Here is an 18,488-nt window from a genome sequence, read left to right as displayed (position 1 = left end):
TGGCATTCATTGAACCTTTTAATTTCCAAAAATGTTAATTCCATATAAAAATTTGAATAAAAAAATTAATGGAAAATTTTTTTAAAAAAAGCATTGCACAAATGTAATGTCAGTGAAAAATGGGTTAACATACAGAAAATGAAGGGTAAAAAGATGAGTGGAGCAGGTTTTCCATTATTTCTCCCTCTCTCCCAGCTAACCATTCTCTAAATATGTAATATTACTGTATATTTCTTTTCTTACTCGTTAAACTATGACAAAGGAGAGAAGGAAAAAAATGCCAAAATAAAAGAAAAAATTAATTCCCATTTACAGGGTTACCAATGAAGTCTTTGAAGAAGAGACAGAGAGCTCAAATGTATTTCTTCCATCTACAATGGGCATACCTTGCTGCTGTACGTAAAGGAGTTAAGGAGACATTGTATAGAAAATTTTGAATTCTGTCTGAAAATCGGCTGAATACAAAAAATACAACTTGACTTTTTAAAAACACTGTTATTGAACTTAATACAAAATTTTGTTTTAATACAAAATCATATAATTGTAACAAAATTATCTAACTTGGATGTTGAGAATTTTTTTATGGTATTCATTTTTAAAATACGATAAAACCATAATTTTGAACTATTTTAAAGACCATCTATTAAAAAAACAGTTCTCTGATATTATTTAATTAATTTTTGTATGATGGAATTTTTTGTTAGGCATTAATTTAATAAAAATATGAACTACATATTTTAACATTTAATAAAAAATCATCACCCAGATCACCCTTTGGGTCATATGTTCCTGCAGTACCATTGTCATGTCACCACCATTAACCCCCTAGTTCAAATGTAAATAATCAGGGCCATAGTGTGCCTTCTCGGAGCCCCAGGGCAGACTTTTTCTTACAGCCCCTCTCTTGGAAGGGTTATTATGCAAAACAATTTTAAACTTTTTTGGGGCCCCACATTCATCTTGGGGCCCAGGAGCAGCACCCCGGTTGCCCCAGCCTAGTTAGTCCTGTAAATAATTATATTATGTAAAATACTTTGTCTCACTGGCGGAAGGTGACCGCAGATTTTCGTTGGTGCCAATAATTCTTTGATCTCACCCATAATACTCTATTTGACATCATGGGGGAAGTTTGACCAACTTCCTCCTTCTTGTTTGTACCGTTGCCATCCAAAAAACAGTAATACTCAAAATAATTATTGTTACATGCCAATATGCAAAACAGGTTGAATGATGTCATAGTTTTCATCGTGCATCAGAGGTAACAAGTACTCCGATTGGACCGAGAACAAACCAGTTCTCAACAAGTACAAGTAGCCTTAAAGAAACATGAAGCAGTGCATTTTTTCTTAAGGTTTCTAGATTTCTTCTCTCAGTCTCTCATCGTAGGAGATGGGCTGCTAACAACTAGTTGTTGTTTATTGAGTACTAACAATGTAAATATAATTTCTTTGCGCAGCCAAGCTGGTCCAAGTGGTTGCTCTTAATTATGTTACCCTAGTCACTTTACTAAAATGTATTGTGTTCCAGTCAAGTTGAAATAGTTCTGGAAAGATTGGCTGTTGACTTGAAAGATTGATAATATTGCCTGTTGACTTACTAAGTCAGAATTAGTATGGATCTGAGAATCACGGAGCAGTAGCTCGTATGTGCTACAGTATTAGATGACACATGAGAAACCTCACAGGTTTTATCAGCTATTTTTGCTAACTATTTAACAGTTCACTAGAAGCTTGTACTATTTGTTGGGAGTGCAAAGATAATCCTCGCATCCAGAGATTTTTCAAAATGTCACTTTCCATTTTACCCCCAGCTAATGTTTGTATTTCATGCAAAAGCTGGAACAGGTGATTGTCGCCTAGTTGAAGTTTCTGGAGTAACATTCACAATTTGAAGATTCTGATTGCTCAAACATGCAAATTTTGAGTCTCGTACATGTGCTGTTGAGGAGAATTGCAAATAATATTAGAAACATAGTTCAAAACTTTGTAATCAAGAGCTCCTACAACAGAATGAACTGGAGTTTCATCAATGGTTATGCCTGCTGTTTTGAATTGTGACTCAATTTGAAGAAACCAAATCACTGGATTTGTTTTCCAGAATAGAGGGGCTCGAAAGGCAACACACGAAACCTTTCCAAAAATTAATAAAATTAAACACTAGATAAAAATTTAAAACAAGCAAAATTCGAAAAAGAGCTATGGCTTATGTGAGAAAAAATATGAAGAATGGCAAGCAAAGGGAAAGTATCCATACAGATAGCTCCAGCAATCTTCATTTTGACCAATTGTTTTTCTTATTCGTATGCATGCATCATGAAGTTACAATAATACAATTAACAACATTACAATGAGATTGAACAGCATCAGTTTATGAACTTATGAACATAGCTCAGTTATTTGTAATTTTTATTCATAAATACAAATACAACGCCACAACAGGCAAAATGCCCAATGAGGTGGATGAGAAAAAGATGCCCATAAAAATATGAATGTCATATATTTCAAAAATATAGCAACCCAATTAAAAATGCAATTAACAAAAATTATAAACAATATATACACATGATAAAATATTATACAATGCCCATAAAGAATACTTATGGTTGTCTCAACCATAATAGTAGCCTATGACAGTTAAAAAAATGTGAAATGTTCAAAAAATTACCTGTAACACTTTTGATTGGTCTGATATATAAGGCTGGAGAATCATGATTTCATAGGTTTTTGGATATTTATCTGATGTATCACCATCTTTGGTTACATTAATTCTTAATGGGACTGTGGTTAGTTCTCTTTGTTCAAATTCGTCATCACGACTGTCCACTAAAAAAGAAACACATATGTGAAAGAGTTGTAGAGACTTTCACAGATATGAACTATACGGAGCCTTGGTCTATCCCCAAAGATGCAATTCATGACCATTTTACCTCCACAGAGGTGGCCTGTGTCAAAGTTAATTACTGTGAACCTTAATAAGGAATTTGTTAGAGTTTTTTTCTTGCATGTATGTATTCATGTGCTGCCATCTATCTCTTTGAAGTCAAAACTGGCAGTGAACAAATACTTAAATGGGTTTAAATAAATGTTAAGTATTTCTTGCTGTAACAAGATTTTTTTTCAATGAGAAAACTGGCTTGGATTTTCGCCTCAAAGTTGGAAAATCACATAAAACCAACTTGAGCCAACCACCACTGTGCCACAAATGAGTTTGAACCTGGAGTCTCATGATTGAGGTTACTCAACCATAATACCCACATGAGCACACAGAGGCAGCTGTACAGACTATGAAACAAGGCAAGTTTCAATTATTATAACTGCAGTGAAACCTCAATATAACGATACTTTACGGACCAAAAAAAATATTGCTGTAGAAGGATTATCATTACATAGAGAGGCAGCAATTTAACATTGGGCTATAGACATTTCCAAACAAGATTTTAAAAAGTATCTTTGTAGAGGATTAATAATTGTATTGAGTATACTTTATATATATCGTTGTAGCAAGGGTTTTCACTATATTACAAATTATTTATGTGTACTTTTGATTTCATACAATTTTTGATTAAAAATTGCTTAACTGAATCACTGTGATTACCCTAGGAGGAGAACTTGCTTATAACCAGGGCCGCAACTAGATGCTTGGTCATCCAGGGCAAGCGCACATTTTAATGCCCCCTTGTAATGTTGAAGGAGAGGTTTCAGAGTGAAATTTGCGCCCCCTTGTGCCCGGGGCACGAGACCCGCCTGCTCCCCCCTAGTTGCGGCCCTGCTTGTAACTGGCTAATTTAAGAGGTAAATATAGCAACTGTTCTTCCGTTGAGCAGAAGAGACACTTATGTTTGACAATACATATATAGTAGACACTCACAACACACACAATCCCTCTGGCCGTGCGTTGGCCTGGCACATCCAGCAATCTAGTATTTTTACGCAGGTTTCCTTTGAGCATAGAAGAAGAAAACATGCTATTGCATCTCTGTGCACAGATCTGTGCACATTTAAATAATATTAAATTCGAATTTAATATTATTTAAATGACATTTTTCAACTGACTTCTCCAGTAATCCAGCATACTATGGTCTGATATGTGCCGGATTTGCAAGAATCTACTGTATAGGCTCATGTAAGTTGAAAAGGTTTCTAATTGTCATTCTTATGAATATCTACAGTATTTACTCATATCTCCACTCACTTTTTTTTTAAAGTACAAAAATGCATATTTAAAAGAATATATTTTTACTGGTTCTTATGCATACCCACATAAACAGGTTTGATTTTACAGATAAAAGTATGTTAGATTTGAGGGAATGCAGTAGTTATAAAGTTAAATAAGTGAGGCTTTAATATAGATTAATAAATTTGTATAAGCTATTTTTCAGCTTCTACATTGACGTATTTAAATTGTTTGAAATTTTCTAAAACACATTTGTTTTGGTATTTTATTTTACTTACATGTGAAATAATAATCCACTGTTTCCCCTTCTTTATTACATCGTCTCCATTGCTGCACTTTAATTTTTCTTACTGGATCCTCTATTTCACCAATATAAACCTAGATTCATTATAAATGTACATATAAGAATAATTTGCACTCACAAATTTTTTTAGCTTCTAGGAAAATAAAGTAAACATGGATTAAAATTTATTCAATTTTTATGATAGTCAAAGTACAAACATCTTTTTTAAAATAAAAATTACCATTTTATGAGTTCAAAATTTTTGAATTAGATTTTTTAAAGGGATTTGAACACTTTATCATTGAGCAATTCCACAATTTAAATTTGTTACATACTTATTGATTCTCTGATAGCTAAGACTTCCTTCTGTAACAGTAGCTAGTTCTTTAACATTAAATTTTGAAGGAAAACTGTTTGGTGAACTCTATTTTTTTCACATTCATATTTGCATTCTTTTTAGAGATATTTACTAATTTAGATGAAAAAAAGTCAGTCTGCTTGAAAAATGTTCAAGAGAAAAATCATCAAATTATTAAATAAAAATACATTATTATGTGACTGTGTTGAAGTTTTCAATTCTCATAAACTGACTTTCCTGACAAAGGCATGTATACTTGGAAGGACTGAATACATATAAACCTTTGTTGTTTGGCAACCATAGAATGAGGTTGAAAGAAAAAACAATTTTTTTTCATTGCATGGGATGGCAATCTCAGAATCAACTTTGTCTTTTTATTCATTGATGAAAGTGTAGGTACAGTCAAATGTTTTGATATCTTGAAGTGCATCTATCCAAAAACTGAATCATCAAAAATTCAAGTAATATAACTTAAATTTAAAGAAAATACAGTGAAGCCATAGGCGGAGATAGACTTGGAAGTCTGGGGGCACAGTCATTATTGCTGGGGGGGGGGGCATGATAATGATAATGTCAATTCATACATACATATATACATTAGATCAGTCGACTCCACCTTTGACACTGGGGGGGGGGGGCTGCCCCCGTATCTCTGCCCATGAGTGAAGCTCCTTTATAGCGATACTCAACATATCATTATAAAGGATTTATTGTTACAGATGGAATATATTAACACTGTGAAAAGTGCATTGGGAACAAGGAGTAATATCATCATATAGGTAATTGTCATTCTATAGAGCAGTTTCCCAAACTTTTTTGTTCAATCTTCCCCTTCTTCAGAAATTTTTTTCTCTCATCACCCCGACTCAAGAAAACCCATAGGATCCTATGCTATACTCTTAGCTTCTATTGTCCCCCGGACCATTCCATCGCCCACGGGGGGCGATATTGCCCACTTTGGGAAACACTATTCTAGAGGGTGTAGCCATATAGGACTTTCCCTGCATATAGAAGAGAGATTGAATTTCATTCAAGATATCAATAATTTGAATGATTTAAGTTTGACTATATACAAAACTAGAGACACAGTTGAAAGATATTTGTAATCTGCAAACTTTACTACACCTACCATTCTTGATCTGTCATTCTTCCATGTGCTTGAAGCATACCTGAACATAGCAGATGGGCCCCTAACTATTGGTTCACCTTTAGTTTCATAGATCCACTCTGTTGGCATTTCCTTCATAAACTTTGGTGATGTTATATTCATTGTCAGTGATTTGCAAGTCATACCTGAAAATTGAAAAAGGTTTCTAGCAAGGCACCCAAACTAGTTTAACAAACAAACATATAATTTAATTTCATTGAAAAAAAAAATATTACATCTAGATAAATTTTAGACCATGAATTATATAATTACATTCTTGGATGAGGCGTGAAAAAAAATGTTTTAACCATATTTGAAAGATAGTATTTAATTAACAATGATTAAATATCATGGAAGTTGTTGGGTGAGGTTTTGAATGAAATTTTGTTTGTTCACCAAGAGATGCACAATCAATTTATTTCTGCTTCAGTTTCAGCTTTGCAACAGATATTTTTGTATACATTTAAGCACCAATTAACACTTCTTATGTGGGGGAATTTCAGCTAACTGTAAAAGTGTTTTATACAAATGCAACGCCACAACAGGCAAATTGCCCAACGAGGTGGCTGACTTAAGAACATCATGGATCCCCGAGCCATTTTTGGAGGCCCTACCTACTACTGCTACACCACACATGCACCCCCCCCCCGCGGAACCCCCAACGAATCGGTACATGCGGGAATGTGCGTGTACGTGTAGTGCAACCTGACGTGAAGTTATTTTTTTGTAATGCTTGGTAGTGCTGCCATCTGCCACCAGTTTCTCAAACTATGAGTGAAGTGTTATGATTGAGAATGATTTATCGTTGTAGGACTGTTGCTCTCTGTGGCGAGACTTTTTAACGGGGAGATCGGTTCGCATTTGCGCCTTGAACTTGGGAACCACAGAAAACCAACTTCAGCCGACCACCACTGTGAAGTTCGAACCCGGATCCTCGCATCGCGAGTCCGTCACTATAACCACTCGACCACCACAGCGGCCTTTTTAGTCTTCTTTTAGGTGAAACACTAGTATGATGATATATTGCAACCCTGTCGAGGACGGTATTTGTCTTAGTACTCATATAATCATCTCAATCTTGCCTTTTTTTCTCACTATATAGAGATGATGCTGTACTCCAGGCCTGTAGCTAGAAATTTCATTGGGGCTAAAAAAAAACTAAAGTATGGTTCCCCCACCATCATTCACTGGCATCCACGTGAATCATAATTTATTTCTAAAAACAGGTTTAATTCAAAGGTTTATTGACAAAAAGATTAGTTTACCAGCTAAAAATAGTTTCTTTTATTTTCATTGTCTAGCAGTAGAGTTTGCAAAGAAACCCATTAACACTGAGAATTTAACATATGGACATTTTACATGTGTGGGTAAAATAAATCTAAAACAAATATAAGGTAGGCACATTTGTATATTTATTAATAGATTAATCTACAAATTACAAATTCTCTTCTGGTTGATTTTTCATTTCGGAAAAACCTTAACTCTTTCAATAATATCTTTTGATTAAATTTAAAGCAAATGATTCTGATGCTTATCTGCTGATTCCCTATTCGTATATATCCTTGCAAAGCGATTTCTTGGTGGAATGATTTTCTTTTTTCTCCCTGATGGTCCACAACTGTGGTCTATCATTTAACTGCCACATATTTTTACACATGAATATGGGAGCTAAGTCAGATTTGCTCTGGTGAAACTTAACAGTGTGCTTGTCTGTGTTTCCAGTGTTTGGCTTGTTTTGTGTTCAGTAGGTGGTGCCACCTATCCTCCGAATTGCTAATGTGTGGATTTGACATTTAATGCATACATATTTGTGCTGTGGGTCTGTGTGATTGTCATGGCAACAAAGTTTTTTTTTTTTTTTTTTCAAAGAGATGGTCAACTCAAAGTTGGAAAACCTTAGAAAATCATATTTAGTCAATTATCACTGCACAATCGTGGGTTCCAAACCCGGATTTTCTCTAAACGCGAAATTCAAGGAGGGCATGAGAGCACGTGCTACCGCCCCCCCCCCCCAAGATCCAGAAGATATTATAAATGTTTTTTTAGAAAATTAAAATATTGAAAAAAAACCACATTATTATACTATCTGTTAATTTAAAATTCTTTTTGAATGTTAGTGACGTAAAATTTCTGTAAAGAAATCCTTGTGACCTTCAAAGGCCGATTCCGCGTACACACCCGATTTTCGTGATGCGAAACGGTGACGACCGCATAGCGGCTAGATGGCAAAACTGTGGATATTAAAGGTAGAGTTTTTATACAGATTCGGTTTTTTTCCCACCGATCTTGGAAAATTTTCTACAATTTAAACGGCCGTTCCAATAAATCCTTTGCGATTTTTCAAAAAAAATGCACATTCGCAATCTTGTAGGAAGCAAGCAACTTTATGCCGTATAGACGCTGTCTTTGAATGTCGGTACGGCCGCGAAAGTACCGTAATTCCCGGTATGTAACCCGCAGGGAAAAGTAAACTCTCCGAAATTGGAAAATTCGGTATACGACCCCTCATTCAGGGATGATGCAACTAAGATTTTAGATACCTTATTTTATTCTTCAACAACCCGCGGGTTATATCAGTACAGTACAGTAAAATGCTTCATTTGTACTTCAAAGTAGTAAAACTATTTTTCAAGGTCGCGTGAGATCACGAGTAACAGTAGAAAGAAGGGAAAAGTGTTGGGGAGATTTTTTTTCTCTGCATTTTTGTTCTTAGAACTAAGAAATAACGCTTCCCACGGGACTCGTGAATAGGGTTTCCATATTCCCGACATTTTGAAGCCCTCGGGAAAGGGAAATTGAATTTCCCGAGAATTCCCAAAATCACTTATTTACACCGAAACCCCATTTATACGATTCCTTCCGTTTATACGACGATTTTCGGCCTTGCTTACTCTATACTTTTTAAACTTAATAATATATTATCATTATATTTATATTACTATTAGAGCCCGAAAGTTCAGGAAAAGTGCCATAAATGCCTATTTTCAAGCTTTTATGAAAAAATGTATTTTTTGAACTTTTTCTGCCATATAAATGCCTATTTTTACATAGTTTTAAGTTAATTGATGCGTTTCAGAAGCCATAATATGCAAACTTGGATATTTTGAGCATTGAGAACAAAATAAATACTTTTTAAAATTTTTTCCCAACTCTTAGTATCAATTACCATCAGAAAGTTTTCTCCCCCGCCCTAGTCCTTCCAGCTCCATTTAAACGTAAATACATGATCAGAGAGATAGGGAACTTGGTGTTGCCATGCATTAACTTTGCTTTGACCGGATGATGTTAGACGTGAATAATTTTGTTTCAGATGAACGCGGCGCACTTTTAGAAAAGCAGAGGAAAATTAGAAATTTGTTTCTCCATATGCTTCACGCTATATGTCTCGCTCAAGCATTGGATGGCATTGTATGTGTATAGTTGACCGATGATTGTCCCAAGAGGTCATCAGTTGACGTCATGAGTCACACAAGGCGAGGTAGGACAGAGGTAGGACAAGACAGGGCTCAAGAGGTCCATGTTTTAATTTTGTTTTTTACACCATAAATGCACTGCAAACAACCATAGCTATTTATTTATTTATATTTTTTGGTATTAATTAAATTGAACAGAGTCGCCTTCAGGCAGGGCCACAACTAGATGTTTCGTCACCCGGGGCAAGTGCGCATTTTAGCGCCCCCTTGTAGTGTTGAAGGAGAGGTTTGAGAATAAAACTTGCGCCCCCTCTGGTCCGGGGCACGAGATCCGCCTGCTCCCCTCTAGTTGTGGCCCTGCCCTCAGGGGTATGAGCAGTGGCGGATTAAAGTCGGTCGAGGCCCCGGGCGCAGAAGAAAATATTGGGCCCCTTAAATTAGAAAAAGTGTGAAGTTTGGGTTTTTCGGGGCCCTTTAGAAGTCGGGGTCGCCCGGTGTGCCCGCCGTTAAATCCGTCTCTGAGTATGAGACAAATGCGGCCACACGGGGCCCCATTCTTGGAGGAGTAACGCATACGTATGAGGGAATATAAAAAAAAGTAAATTTTTTTTAAACACAATAGAACAAGGTAGCTATGTATCAACTACAGAAATGATAGTGATTGTTCCGAATAATACATCAAATAAACGAGAATTACTCGCAACTCGAAGGCACCCCACAGATCATTTTCTCTCCGGGTCCCGCGTCTGGTAATGGTGGCCTTGAAATTAACCTGAGGGACCTCAAATACTTTATTTTGGGCTTGAAAACAAATTTAACTTGGATAATAATGCTGCTATTATAAACCATAATAAAAACGGTCGATGGATTAAGTGCAACCAATTTTTCAGCTAGTTTTTAGACACACAACACACCCAATACCTTAGAGTTTTCAGTTATATTTCCTTCCTTTAAAAAATTATAAAAGGATTTTTTTTAGTGCCTATTTGAGGTATTTTAAGTGCATTTTTGCCTGCCTATTTCGACCATTTTTAGTGCCTACATTTCCGGGCTCTAATTATTATAATATGAATGATCCACACAGTTAAATGTAGAAGGTGTACAAATCTTTGTGTTAAAGGGCGAAATGGCACTCGTGCTTGTGTGCTCGACTCTCCTTGTGGAGGCCCTGGCACCAGGTCCTAAATTCTATTGCAGTTTGGCCAGGATGGAAAACTATTATACGATTTCTTGTTTTTCTTGCTGCAAATTAAATTTACGCCGCATGAAATTTTATTTTCTCTCATTTTCCCATAGTTAGAAAACGAAAAAAAGAATGGCATACCTTTTGTATAGTTCGAATTCCAACTTGCATATGCAGCACTAAGATGGATTCATTACAATTATGCTGATTACATGCTTACACATTACAGTCGCCCCCCCCCCGTATTGGCGGGGGTTACGTTCCGGGGGTGACTGCGAATACGGAAATCCGCGAATATCCGAAACCACGGGGTTTTTTTGTACATCTCGTTTACTGAACATCATGAGAAAGCAGGGTGACGCAGAGGTAGAAGGGAATGTAAAAGAGGGTGCAGCGATTGTTGGCGATGTTTCCTGAAAGAACGTTATGATTTTTCTGTTTGCCGTGTTTTCTTCTTCATATCATTAAGTATGTTGGAGTTATGTTGACAAGGCTTCCTCTACTCAGGGCCGTCTTAAGAGCATCATGGGCCCCCGGGCCAAGTGGTTTTTTGAGGCCCTAGCTGATAACTTCTCGAAACATTCAACTACTTCTCGTTTTTCTGAGGCCCCTCTTCTCTTGAGGCCCCCGGGCCGTGCCCGGGTGGGCCCATGCGTTAAGACGGCACTGCCTCTACTAATGTCAATTCCTCTTCCATATGTGAAGAACGTAAAATAGAGGGATCTATGTTATGAAAATAATCTATTGCTGATTTGAGCTTGCGAAGCCCTTCCACTATGTTACTTGTGGTGAACTTTTGTCTTCTACTTCTTTATCTTGATTTTCATCTGGTACCGCTTCAGTTTCAGGCGCAGTAAGCTGCATTAATTGCTCCTCGGTCAATCCAGTATCAAAAGAACTTTGAATAGCATGTATTCACTCTTAAGGTACCTCCTGACTTCCGGAACGAAACACCGTTTAACCCAATCCAGGAAAAGTTTTCATAGTCCTAGCCTTTTTGTTGTTCATCCAAAATACTGGGAGCTTTGGCTTATCCTTCCCTTCAATGTTCACGGATTCATAGATTTAAAAATGATGGTGGGCTTTATCAAGTACCCATACGCATTTTTGCGAAAAACAATATAGTAAGCTATCTTTATTTGCCTTAAAACCAGGAGCGCGATTTTTTTCTCTTGCTTAACTTCTTTGCGGCGTTTTCTTCCAAAATAGTGTAGTTTCGACAGCGTTAAACACGTGCTGAGGTGAACCCTTCTCTTCAATAATTTTCTAGTCTTTGGAAATTTTCTAGCTGCTTCCTGGTCGGCAGAGGCTTGATCACCAGTGATTTTTACATTGCGTGATCCGAATCGTTTCTTAAACCTATGAAACAACCTTTACTTGCATAAAATTCTGATGAAATAGACGTTTCACCAACTCTTTCCTTTATAGAAGAGTAAAATTTTTTCGCCTTTTCTTTTATAATATTAGAATCAATTAGAATACCTTTTCTGTGGCAGTCTTGACCCACAAAAAAACAGCATTTTCTGTACGAGAAACACATGGGTCCCGTAGGCAATGCAAATTTTTCGCTGCCATAGGTGCAGCTACAGCCTCGACTGATTGAATTTCAGATTCCTTTTTCTTGATATGTATCTCACCGTAGATTCGTTGATTCCGTAATGGTGGACCACAGCAGGTATTGACTTACTTTCGCCAAGCATAGTCAATATATCTTATCAATATATAATTTTTCTTGTGAAGTTTTCACATTTATTTACCTTTTCAAAGCATTATCAGTAGCACTAGAAGAATGAGCCATCTTAAACAAGCACAACTCAAACTTTGTAAACAAAACACGTGAACGTTACAAAGCATTGGTGGGTATTGCTGAGTGTTTTCGAAAAAAATTTCCAATAAAAGAAAAAAACCGCAAATACGGGAGCCGACTATACTCTTAATTAAGCATTCGCGAATTCTGCGTTTTAAACTGTGTCTAAACGTTCGAGATTTGTAGCATCAGCTGCATAAAGTGATTCCCCCCCCCCCCCTTGTACATCACGGGTTTTTTTTTTAAAGGCGGATCATGATCAGTTTTTTTCCCACTTGAAAGCAAAAAAAAAAAAGGCAACCCCAGAAAACGCAATTGCTCTTTTATTGTCGTGTAGGATTGCTTAAAAAACAGGGGGACAATTGTGAATGGAAAACTTTCCCGGGAAAGGGGAAAATATATGCACCAAAATGAGCATCGTAAAGCCATAAAACTTCCTCTCTCAGTCCAGGGCAGTCTTAAGGGCATCATGGGCCCCCGGGCCAAGTGATTTTTCTGAGGCCTTGCCTGGCCAATTTTCGAAAATTTCAACCGGTTCTCGTTTTTGTGAGGCCCCTCTTCTCTTGAGGCCCGGGTGGGCCCATACGTTGAGACGGCCCTGTCTCAGTCACTTGCAGGTGGTTAATGATAAGTTTTTAAGTATTAAGAGGTTGCAGAGAGAGGAAAGGCAAGAAAGCATTGGTGGGTATTACGCAATTATTCTCCTTGGAACAGGGAGCCCTTAAGTAGGCCCATAAACTAAGGGGTGCTGATGAGTAAGGAAAATATATTATGTATTATGCATGTTTGACTTTAGAATAGCAGAGCGCTTCAGTCTTTTTTAAGAAATGGACGGCCCCCACACATAGAATAATAGGGATAGCTATTGACACGCTATAACACATTTAGAAATCACAACAGGCCCGGAATCATAATACCACATCCTTTTTTCAGATATTATCTCCTTCGTTCAGCTCTCGTGTTCCCATTTCCCTAAAACAGTACAGGATTTCATAGTCGTCCAGGGTTGCTCTGGCCTCTCTGGTACAGTTACACAAATTGGAAGCCCCCTCAACTCAACGTTTTCTTTTCCAATCTCTATTCTCGCTCCAGTTCCCATATCTCTTTTGCAAGCAATGCTATGCTATAGGTAAAGAAAATTAATTAAATTTTAAACAAATATTCCCATTGATTTTTTTTTATCTTTTATATTTCATTTTCAGCATTAATGTGTCACAACAGTAATTTCCCCGATTCCCCGGGAATTTTTCTCGGGATTTCGGGAACGGAAAATCGCAAAAAATTTCCGAGAACGGGCGGGCGGGAATTCTCAAGCAGAAACACTACTCGTGAACATAGTTTTTATGCGTCCCTTTCAGGCATTACGGGTATTCGAAGCACTGTGGCGCATCATCGGCATCTCTGTGTATAACACACACATTTAGTGTTTGCCATATACGCCTACTATGTTTTATGTAAGGACGGGTTCACACTGGAGCAATACTACAACGATACAATCCACGATATCAACACGGATTGGTAAAAAAACTTGAAATTTAGGTTTTTAACCAATTCTCAGCCTTAGATGAGATATATAGACCTATAAACCTTAGAAGATAAATATTCTGAAATTTCGATATACTGTGAGGACCAAAAAAAATATCGTTGTACACAGGGATTTGTTGTTATATCGAGTATTAATACAGTGAGTAAACTCAATATGTTCATAAATTATTTAGAGAATTACTTTTGACGGAAAATTTTAATAGAATATGGTTTCTTTTAACAGGTTTATGATTTCTAACATGGCATTGAAGTTCAGGAATCTGTCGCAGTGATTGTAAAAAAATACACTCTTGTTTTAATAGAGAATACTAAGAACATACCAGCCACCTCAAATGCTTCATTTGTTTCCTCGTAATAATAATAACTGAACGATTCTCCACCAGAGTAAACATCGACTCTGCCTCTCTTATTAAGCACGTCATAATATTCTTTTACGTAATCACTTTGTTTCTGGAAAAAGAATGATTTTGAAAAAAATTATTCATCGTCATTTCATGTACAGCATTATATTGCATATCATAAAGTATGACATACTTTCCGGTGAATGAAAACTAAGCCGTAAAAGAGGCTAAGTTATTAAAAGCTACTTATTTTTTCGAAAATTAATCCCAGATCTATTATGGCCATGCAGGGTCGCAATTAGGATGGAGCAGGCGGGTTTAGTGCCCCAGACACTGGACCAGAGGAGGAGCAAATTTCACCCTGTAACCCAGGGGTGGCCAACCCACAGCACGCGTGCCGCAAGTGGCATGCCATGGTATCGGGAGTGGCACGCGAACGCTTTTCAAAGATTAACGAAATTCTATTCCGTTTTTCAATCAAATGAAATTCTCTCCAACTGAATGAATGAACGCCAGGGTCTCTGCCACCGGACTTATCCCGTTGCCGAGATCTCTTCCAGCCCAGCTTCGTGGCAGAGTCTGGAACAAAGTGAGTGCACCTAACAGTCTGAGTGTGTAGCTAGTGTTCTGTATGATATTTCAGTGCTGCCATCTATACTTTAAATTGTGAGTGAAGTGTAATGATTGAATATTTGTAACGTTGTAGGCCTGTTGCTCTCTGTGGCGAGACTTTTTAACGGGGAGATCGGCTCGCATTCGCGACTTGAAGTTGGGAACCACAGAAAACCAACTTCAGCCGACCACCACTGTGGGGTTCGAACCCGGATCCTCGCATCACGAGTCCGTCACTATAACCACTAATTCTCTCCAACTGTTAAAAACGTTATTCTCTAATGAATGATGGTCTTGTAGGCTGCCAAACCTATATATATGAGTGCCCCTACTATACGGAAAGTATGGTAAATCATAAAATAATAATTATGTGATGACTTTCTATTCAGTGCATTTCTGTTCGTTTTTCATCTTTGGACATAGGTGCTGGAAGTCTAATGTGCTCGGATTATGTTGATATTCTGTAAATTTACATGTTTAAATACACTAATGAAATCCCCTCCAGCAAATCGTAGTACATCTAATTTCCGACCTGTACAAGTGCGAATGGGTCGCGAAATACTAAGGGAAGTAAAACCGGATTGAAATGCATTGATTACGTATGGTATTTTGACTTCAACTGCTTAACAAAGACTCAACTTAAAATTCTATCAATTTGTTGATAACTGGTATCAGACGCACACACTCAGGGCCGCAACTAGAGGGAGCAGGCGGAGCTGGTGTCCCGGTCGTTGAACCAGAAGGGGCCGCCGAATTCATCCTTTAACTGACTGCTTCTTCTACATTACAAGGGGTGCCAAAATGCCGGCTTGCCCCGGATGACAAATTATCTAGTTGCGGCTCAGCACACACTCAGGTAGACTTCCAGGCCAAGACATTTAGGAAGCCTCTACATCGATTCTCTAGTCTCTAGTCTCGATTTTTTTTTTTCTACAACGAAAAGTTTTCCTTCGAAAATAATGTTACCAGGACCATCTTAACGCATAGGCCCAACCGGGCACCATACCCAAGCGCGCATATCTTACTCTATGTGTGCGTGGAATCTTCTAAAAAACCCTGCATATGGCAAATGGGCTTGAAATCAATAATAGTTGGGGGTGTATACAGTGCCGTCTTAAAGCATGGGCCCACCCGTTCCTCAAGAGAAAAGGGGGCCCCACAAAAATGGGATCTGGTTAAGATTTCCGGAAATTTGTCTGGTAGGGAAGGGTCCTCAGAAAAATCATTTGGCCCGGGGGCCCATGATGATAAGACGGCCCTGGGTGCAGTCTCCCGGGACTTGAATCAATGTTAACACCTCGCCAGAATTCGATAGCAATTTGATTGCCAAAGTCCCAGTCGCTGAAACACCTATGTCGGAGAAAAAAGCCTCACAAAAATGAGATCCGGTTGAAATTTTCTAGAATTTACAAGGTAGGGCCTCAGAAAAACCACTTAACCCGGGGGCCCATGATGCTCTTAGACGGCCCTGACCGTAATATCAAAAATAAGAATGTACTTAATCACAAGTGGGGCAAGTATGCATTTTGGTGCTCCTAAACAGTTATTTTTGTGGAACGATCAAATAAAGGCAAAGGAAAAACTTAGCTTCTTACTTGTGCGGCTCTGGGGCACCAGAAACTAATTTGAATAAATTTCATAATAAAACTGGCCTCGTTATACTTCTTTACGGGCAGTGGCGTCGGAGCCGGGAATGCTGTGGGTGACAGGCATTTGCGGCAAGGGTCTGAGCATCCACAGAACTGGCTGAGAAATCAAAATGTTCTGCATGAAGCTATGGACTAGCACTCACAGGTTCGAAATACTTCCGACGCCCCTGTTTACGGAAAAAGTAAGTAATGATCATGGCCTCCCCAAGAGCAGGGCTGTCATAGCTCCAGCCCGAGACGATGTGGTAATTTCTTATTTTTTCACGATATAAATTCACTACAGCCCTTTCAGACTCGAGCATTCTTTTTTAAGAATTTTCAAAATGTTTTTTTTGCATTTTTGATACTCTAAAAATGCCTTAAAAACCTAAACATCAACAAATATATTAAAAAAAAAAATTTTGTTTCCTCAGATTTTCAATTTTTTTTTTGTGAAGAAATAATTCCCTTTGTTCAAATTTTTCCAGCCAAGATTATACAGGGTATATTCATCGTTACATATTTTTTTCCAGAATTTTTTTGCTAAATTTTATGTAATAAATCACACTTTTTCTGGAGGCACTTTCTAACGGAAGCCAGAGCCGTAATTAGCCTGGGGCAACCGGGGTATTGTTCCTGGGTCTCGAGCCAAATGGGGCCCCTACAAAAGTTTACACATTTATTTTGCATAATAATAACCCTTTCAAGAGTGGGCCCTCCAAGGAAAAGCCTTCCCCGGGGCCCCGAGAAGACAAACTACGGCCCTGCTGGAAGCCATCTTAAAACCTCCCTGAAAGTTGAACATCAAGTGCTGGCCTCTGATGAAAGCCCCGAAGTTCATATTCCCATATTTCTAACTCAAAACTTAAACAATCCTTATCCTACCGATCGTTGTAATGGAATGGTTGCTATAACGAGGTGTCGTTATAACGAGCGTCAACTGTATTATTTATAGTTAATAATCAATCTGAGTTGGATGGATTTGGAGGATCGAAAATTCCTTCAGAGATCACAAAATGGATATATGTCAACTGCTAGGTTGGTGTGGTATTTGCATTTGATGGGTTTTTACCGCCTTTGGAAACACTAAATACAGTATAATTATTTTATAAGTATTTATATAATTATATTATAATATTTTAACTTCACACCTTATAACCAATAAAAAGAACTTATGGTAAATATCGTCATCTTTTCTCCTAACTACTAACTGATGTTGAACGATTTTTTTCAATAGTTTCAAATTTATTACCAAAGTACCGAATTTGTGTTTTCAAAACAAAATTTAAAAATATCAATTTACAAGGTCTTTATAATTCAAGTTTCACTTTGAAATGGCCATAAAAAGAAAACTGGACAAAACGTTATCAAACTTGGTAATAGTTTACAGGTCATGGAATTCAATTTTCCGCAAAAACTCATCACCGGCGGGGAATGGCGCAGTATGTAATATTGTTAAACGAAATAAGACATCGATTTAAAATGTTTTTAAACGTTTCTAAAAAGGAACTGTTTGTGGGCATGGAGGAAAGAATAACCGTATTCTTTCCTCCATGGTTTGTGGGGTTATGCAAAATCGAAATGGTTACATGGCTTACGGCATTTCGACGTTTCTGCTGAAGCCCCCCCAACAAATCTGACCCAACTGACGTGAATGTATAGCCATCAGAGGGCCCTCACCCTATGCGCGTTATGACGGTCCTAAGTGAGAAATTAATCGAGTAATTGAATTATTTTCGCTTCACAAGAATGCAAAGTTATTTCGGAATTTTTACAAGTATTAATATTTAATTTTATACAAGTATTATTTTTTAAAATGGCTTCAGAAATTTACTTACGGCTTTCACGTATGAATACTCTGTAGTCATTTGATAAGAAAGATCAGTTTCTTTGAACAGATCCGGAAAATCTTTCGCTGTAATCGATAAAAATTCAATTTTTCAGTTACATAACTAACTTATCTTGGAAAAAATGTCTAATGAAAAGATTCTTATAGAG

At 37.4% G+C, this 18,488-nt stretch overlaps 1 protein-coding gene across 1 annotated transcript in view; it reads right to left on the bottom strand.

Annotated features, from left to right (window-relative positions):
* The window catches only part of LOC149072396 (uncharacterized), a 62,116-nt gene that overhangs the window by 40,441 nt on the left and 3,187 nt on the right, over nucleotides 1-18,488 (bottom strand). The window contains exons 3-7 of the mRNA XM_089246711.1: nucleotides 18,329-18,405; nucleotides 14,230-14,359; nucleotides 5,944-6,107; nucleotides 4,452-4,551; nucleotides 2,665-2,822 (exon numbers count right to left, since the gene is read on the bottom strand). Of these exons, the coding sequence (XP_089102837.1) occupies nucleotides 2,665-2,822; nucleotides 4,452-4,551; nucleotides 5,944-6,107; nucleotides 14,230-14,359; nucleotides 18,329-18,405 (629 nt within the window). The remainder of the gene's footprint in view (nucleotides 1-2,664; nucleotides 2,823-4,451; nucleotides 4,552-5,943; nucleotides 6,108-14,229; nucleotides 14,360-18,328; nucleotides 18,406-18,488) is intronic.

This window comes from Pholcus phalangioides, unplaced genomic scaffold (genome assembly GCF_987345545.1).
Source record: "Pholcus phalangioides strain wild (caught in Gottingen) unplaced genomic scaffold, Ppha-v1.0 ptg000017l_1, whole genome shotgun sequence".
In the NCBI taxonomy this organism is placed as follows: Eukaryota; Metazoa; Arthropoda; class Arachnida; order Araneae; family Pholcidae; genus Pholcus; species Pholcus phalangioides.
Note: the sequence above shows the minus strand (reverse complement) of the source record. Positions and strands in the feature narration are given on the sequence as shown.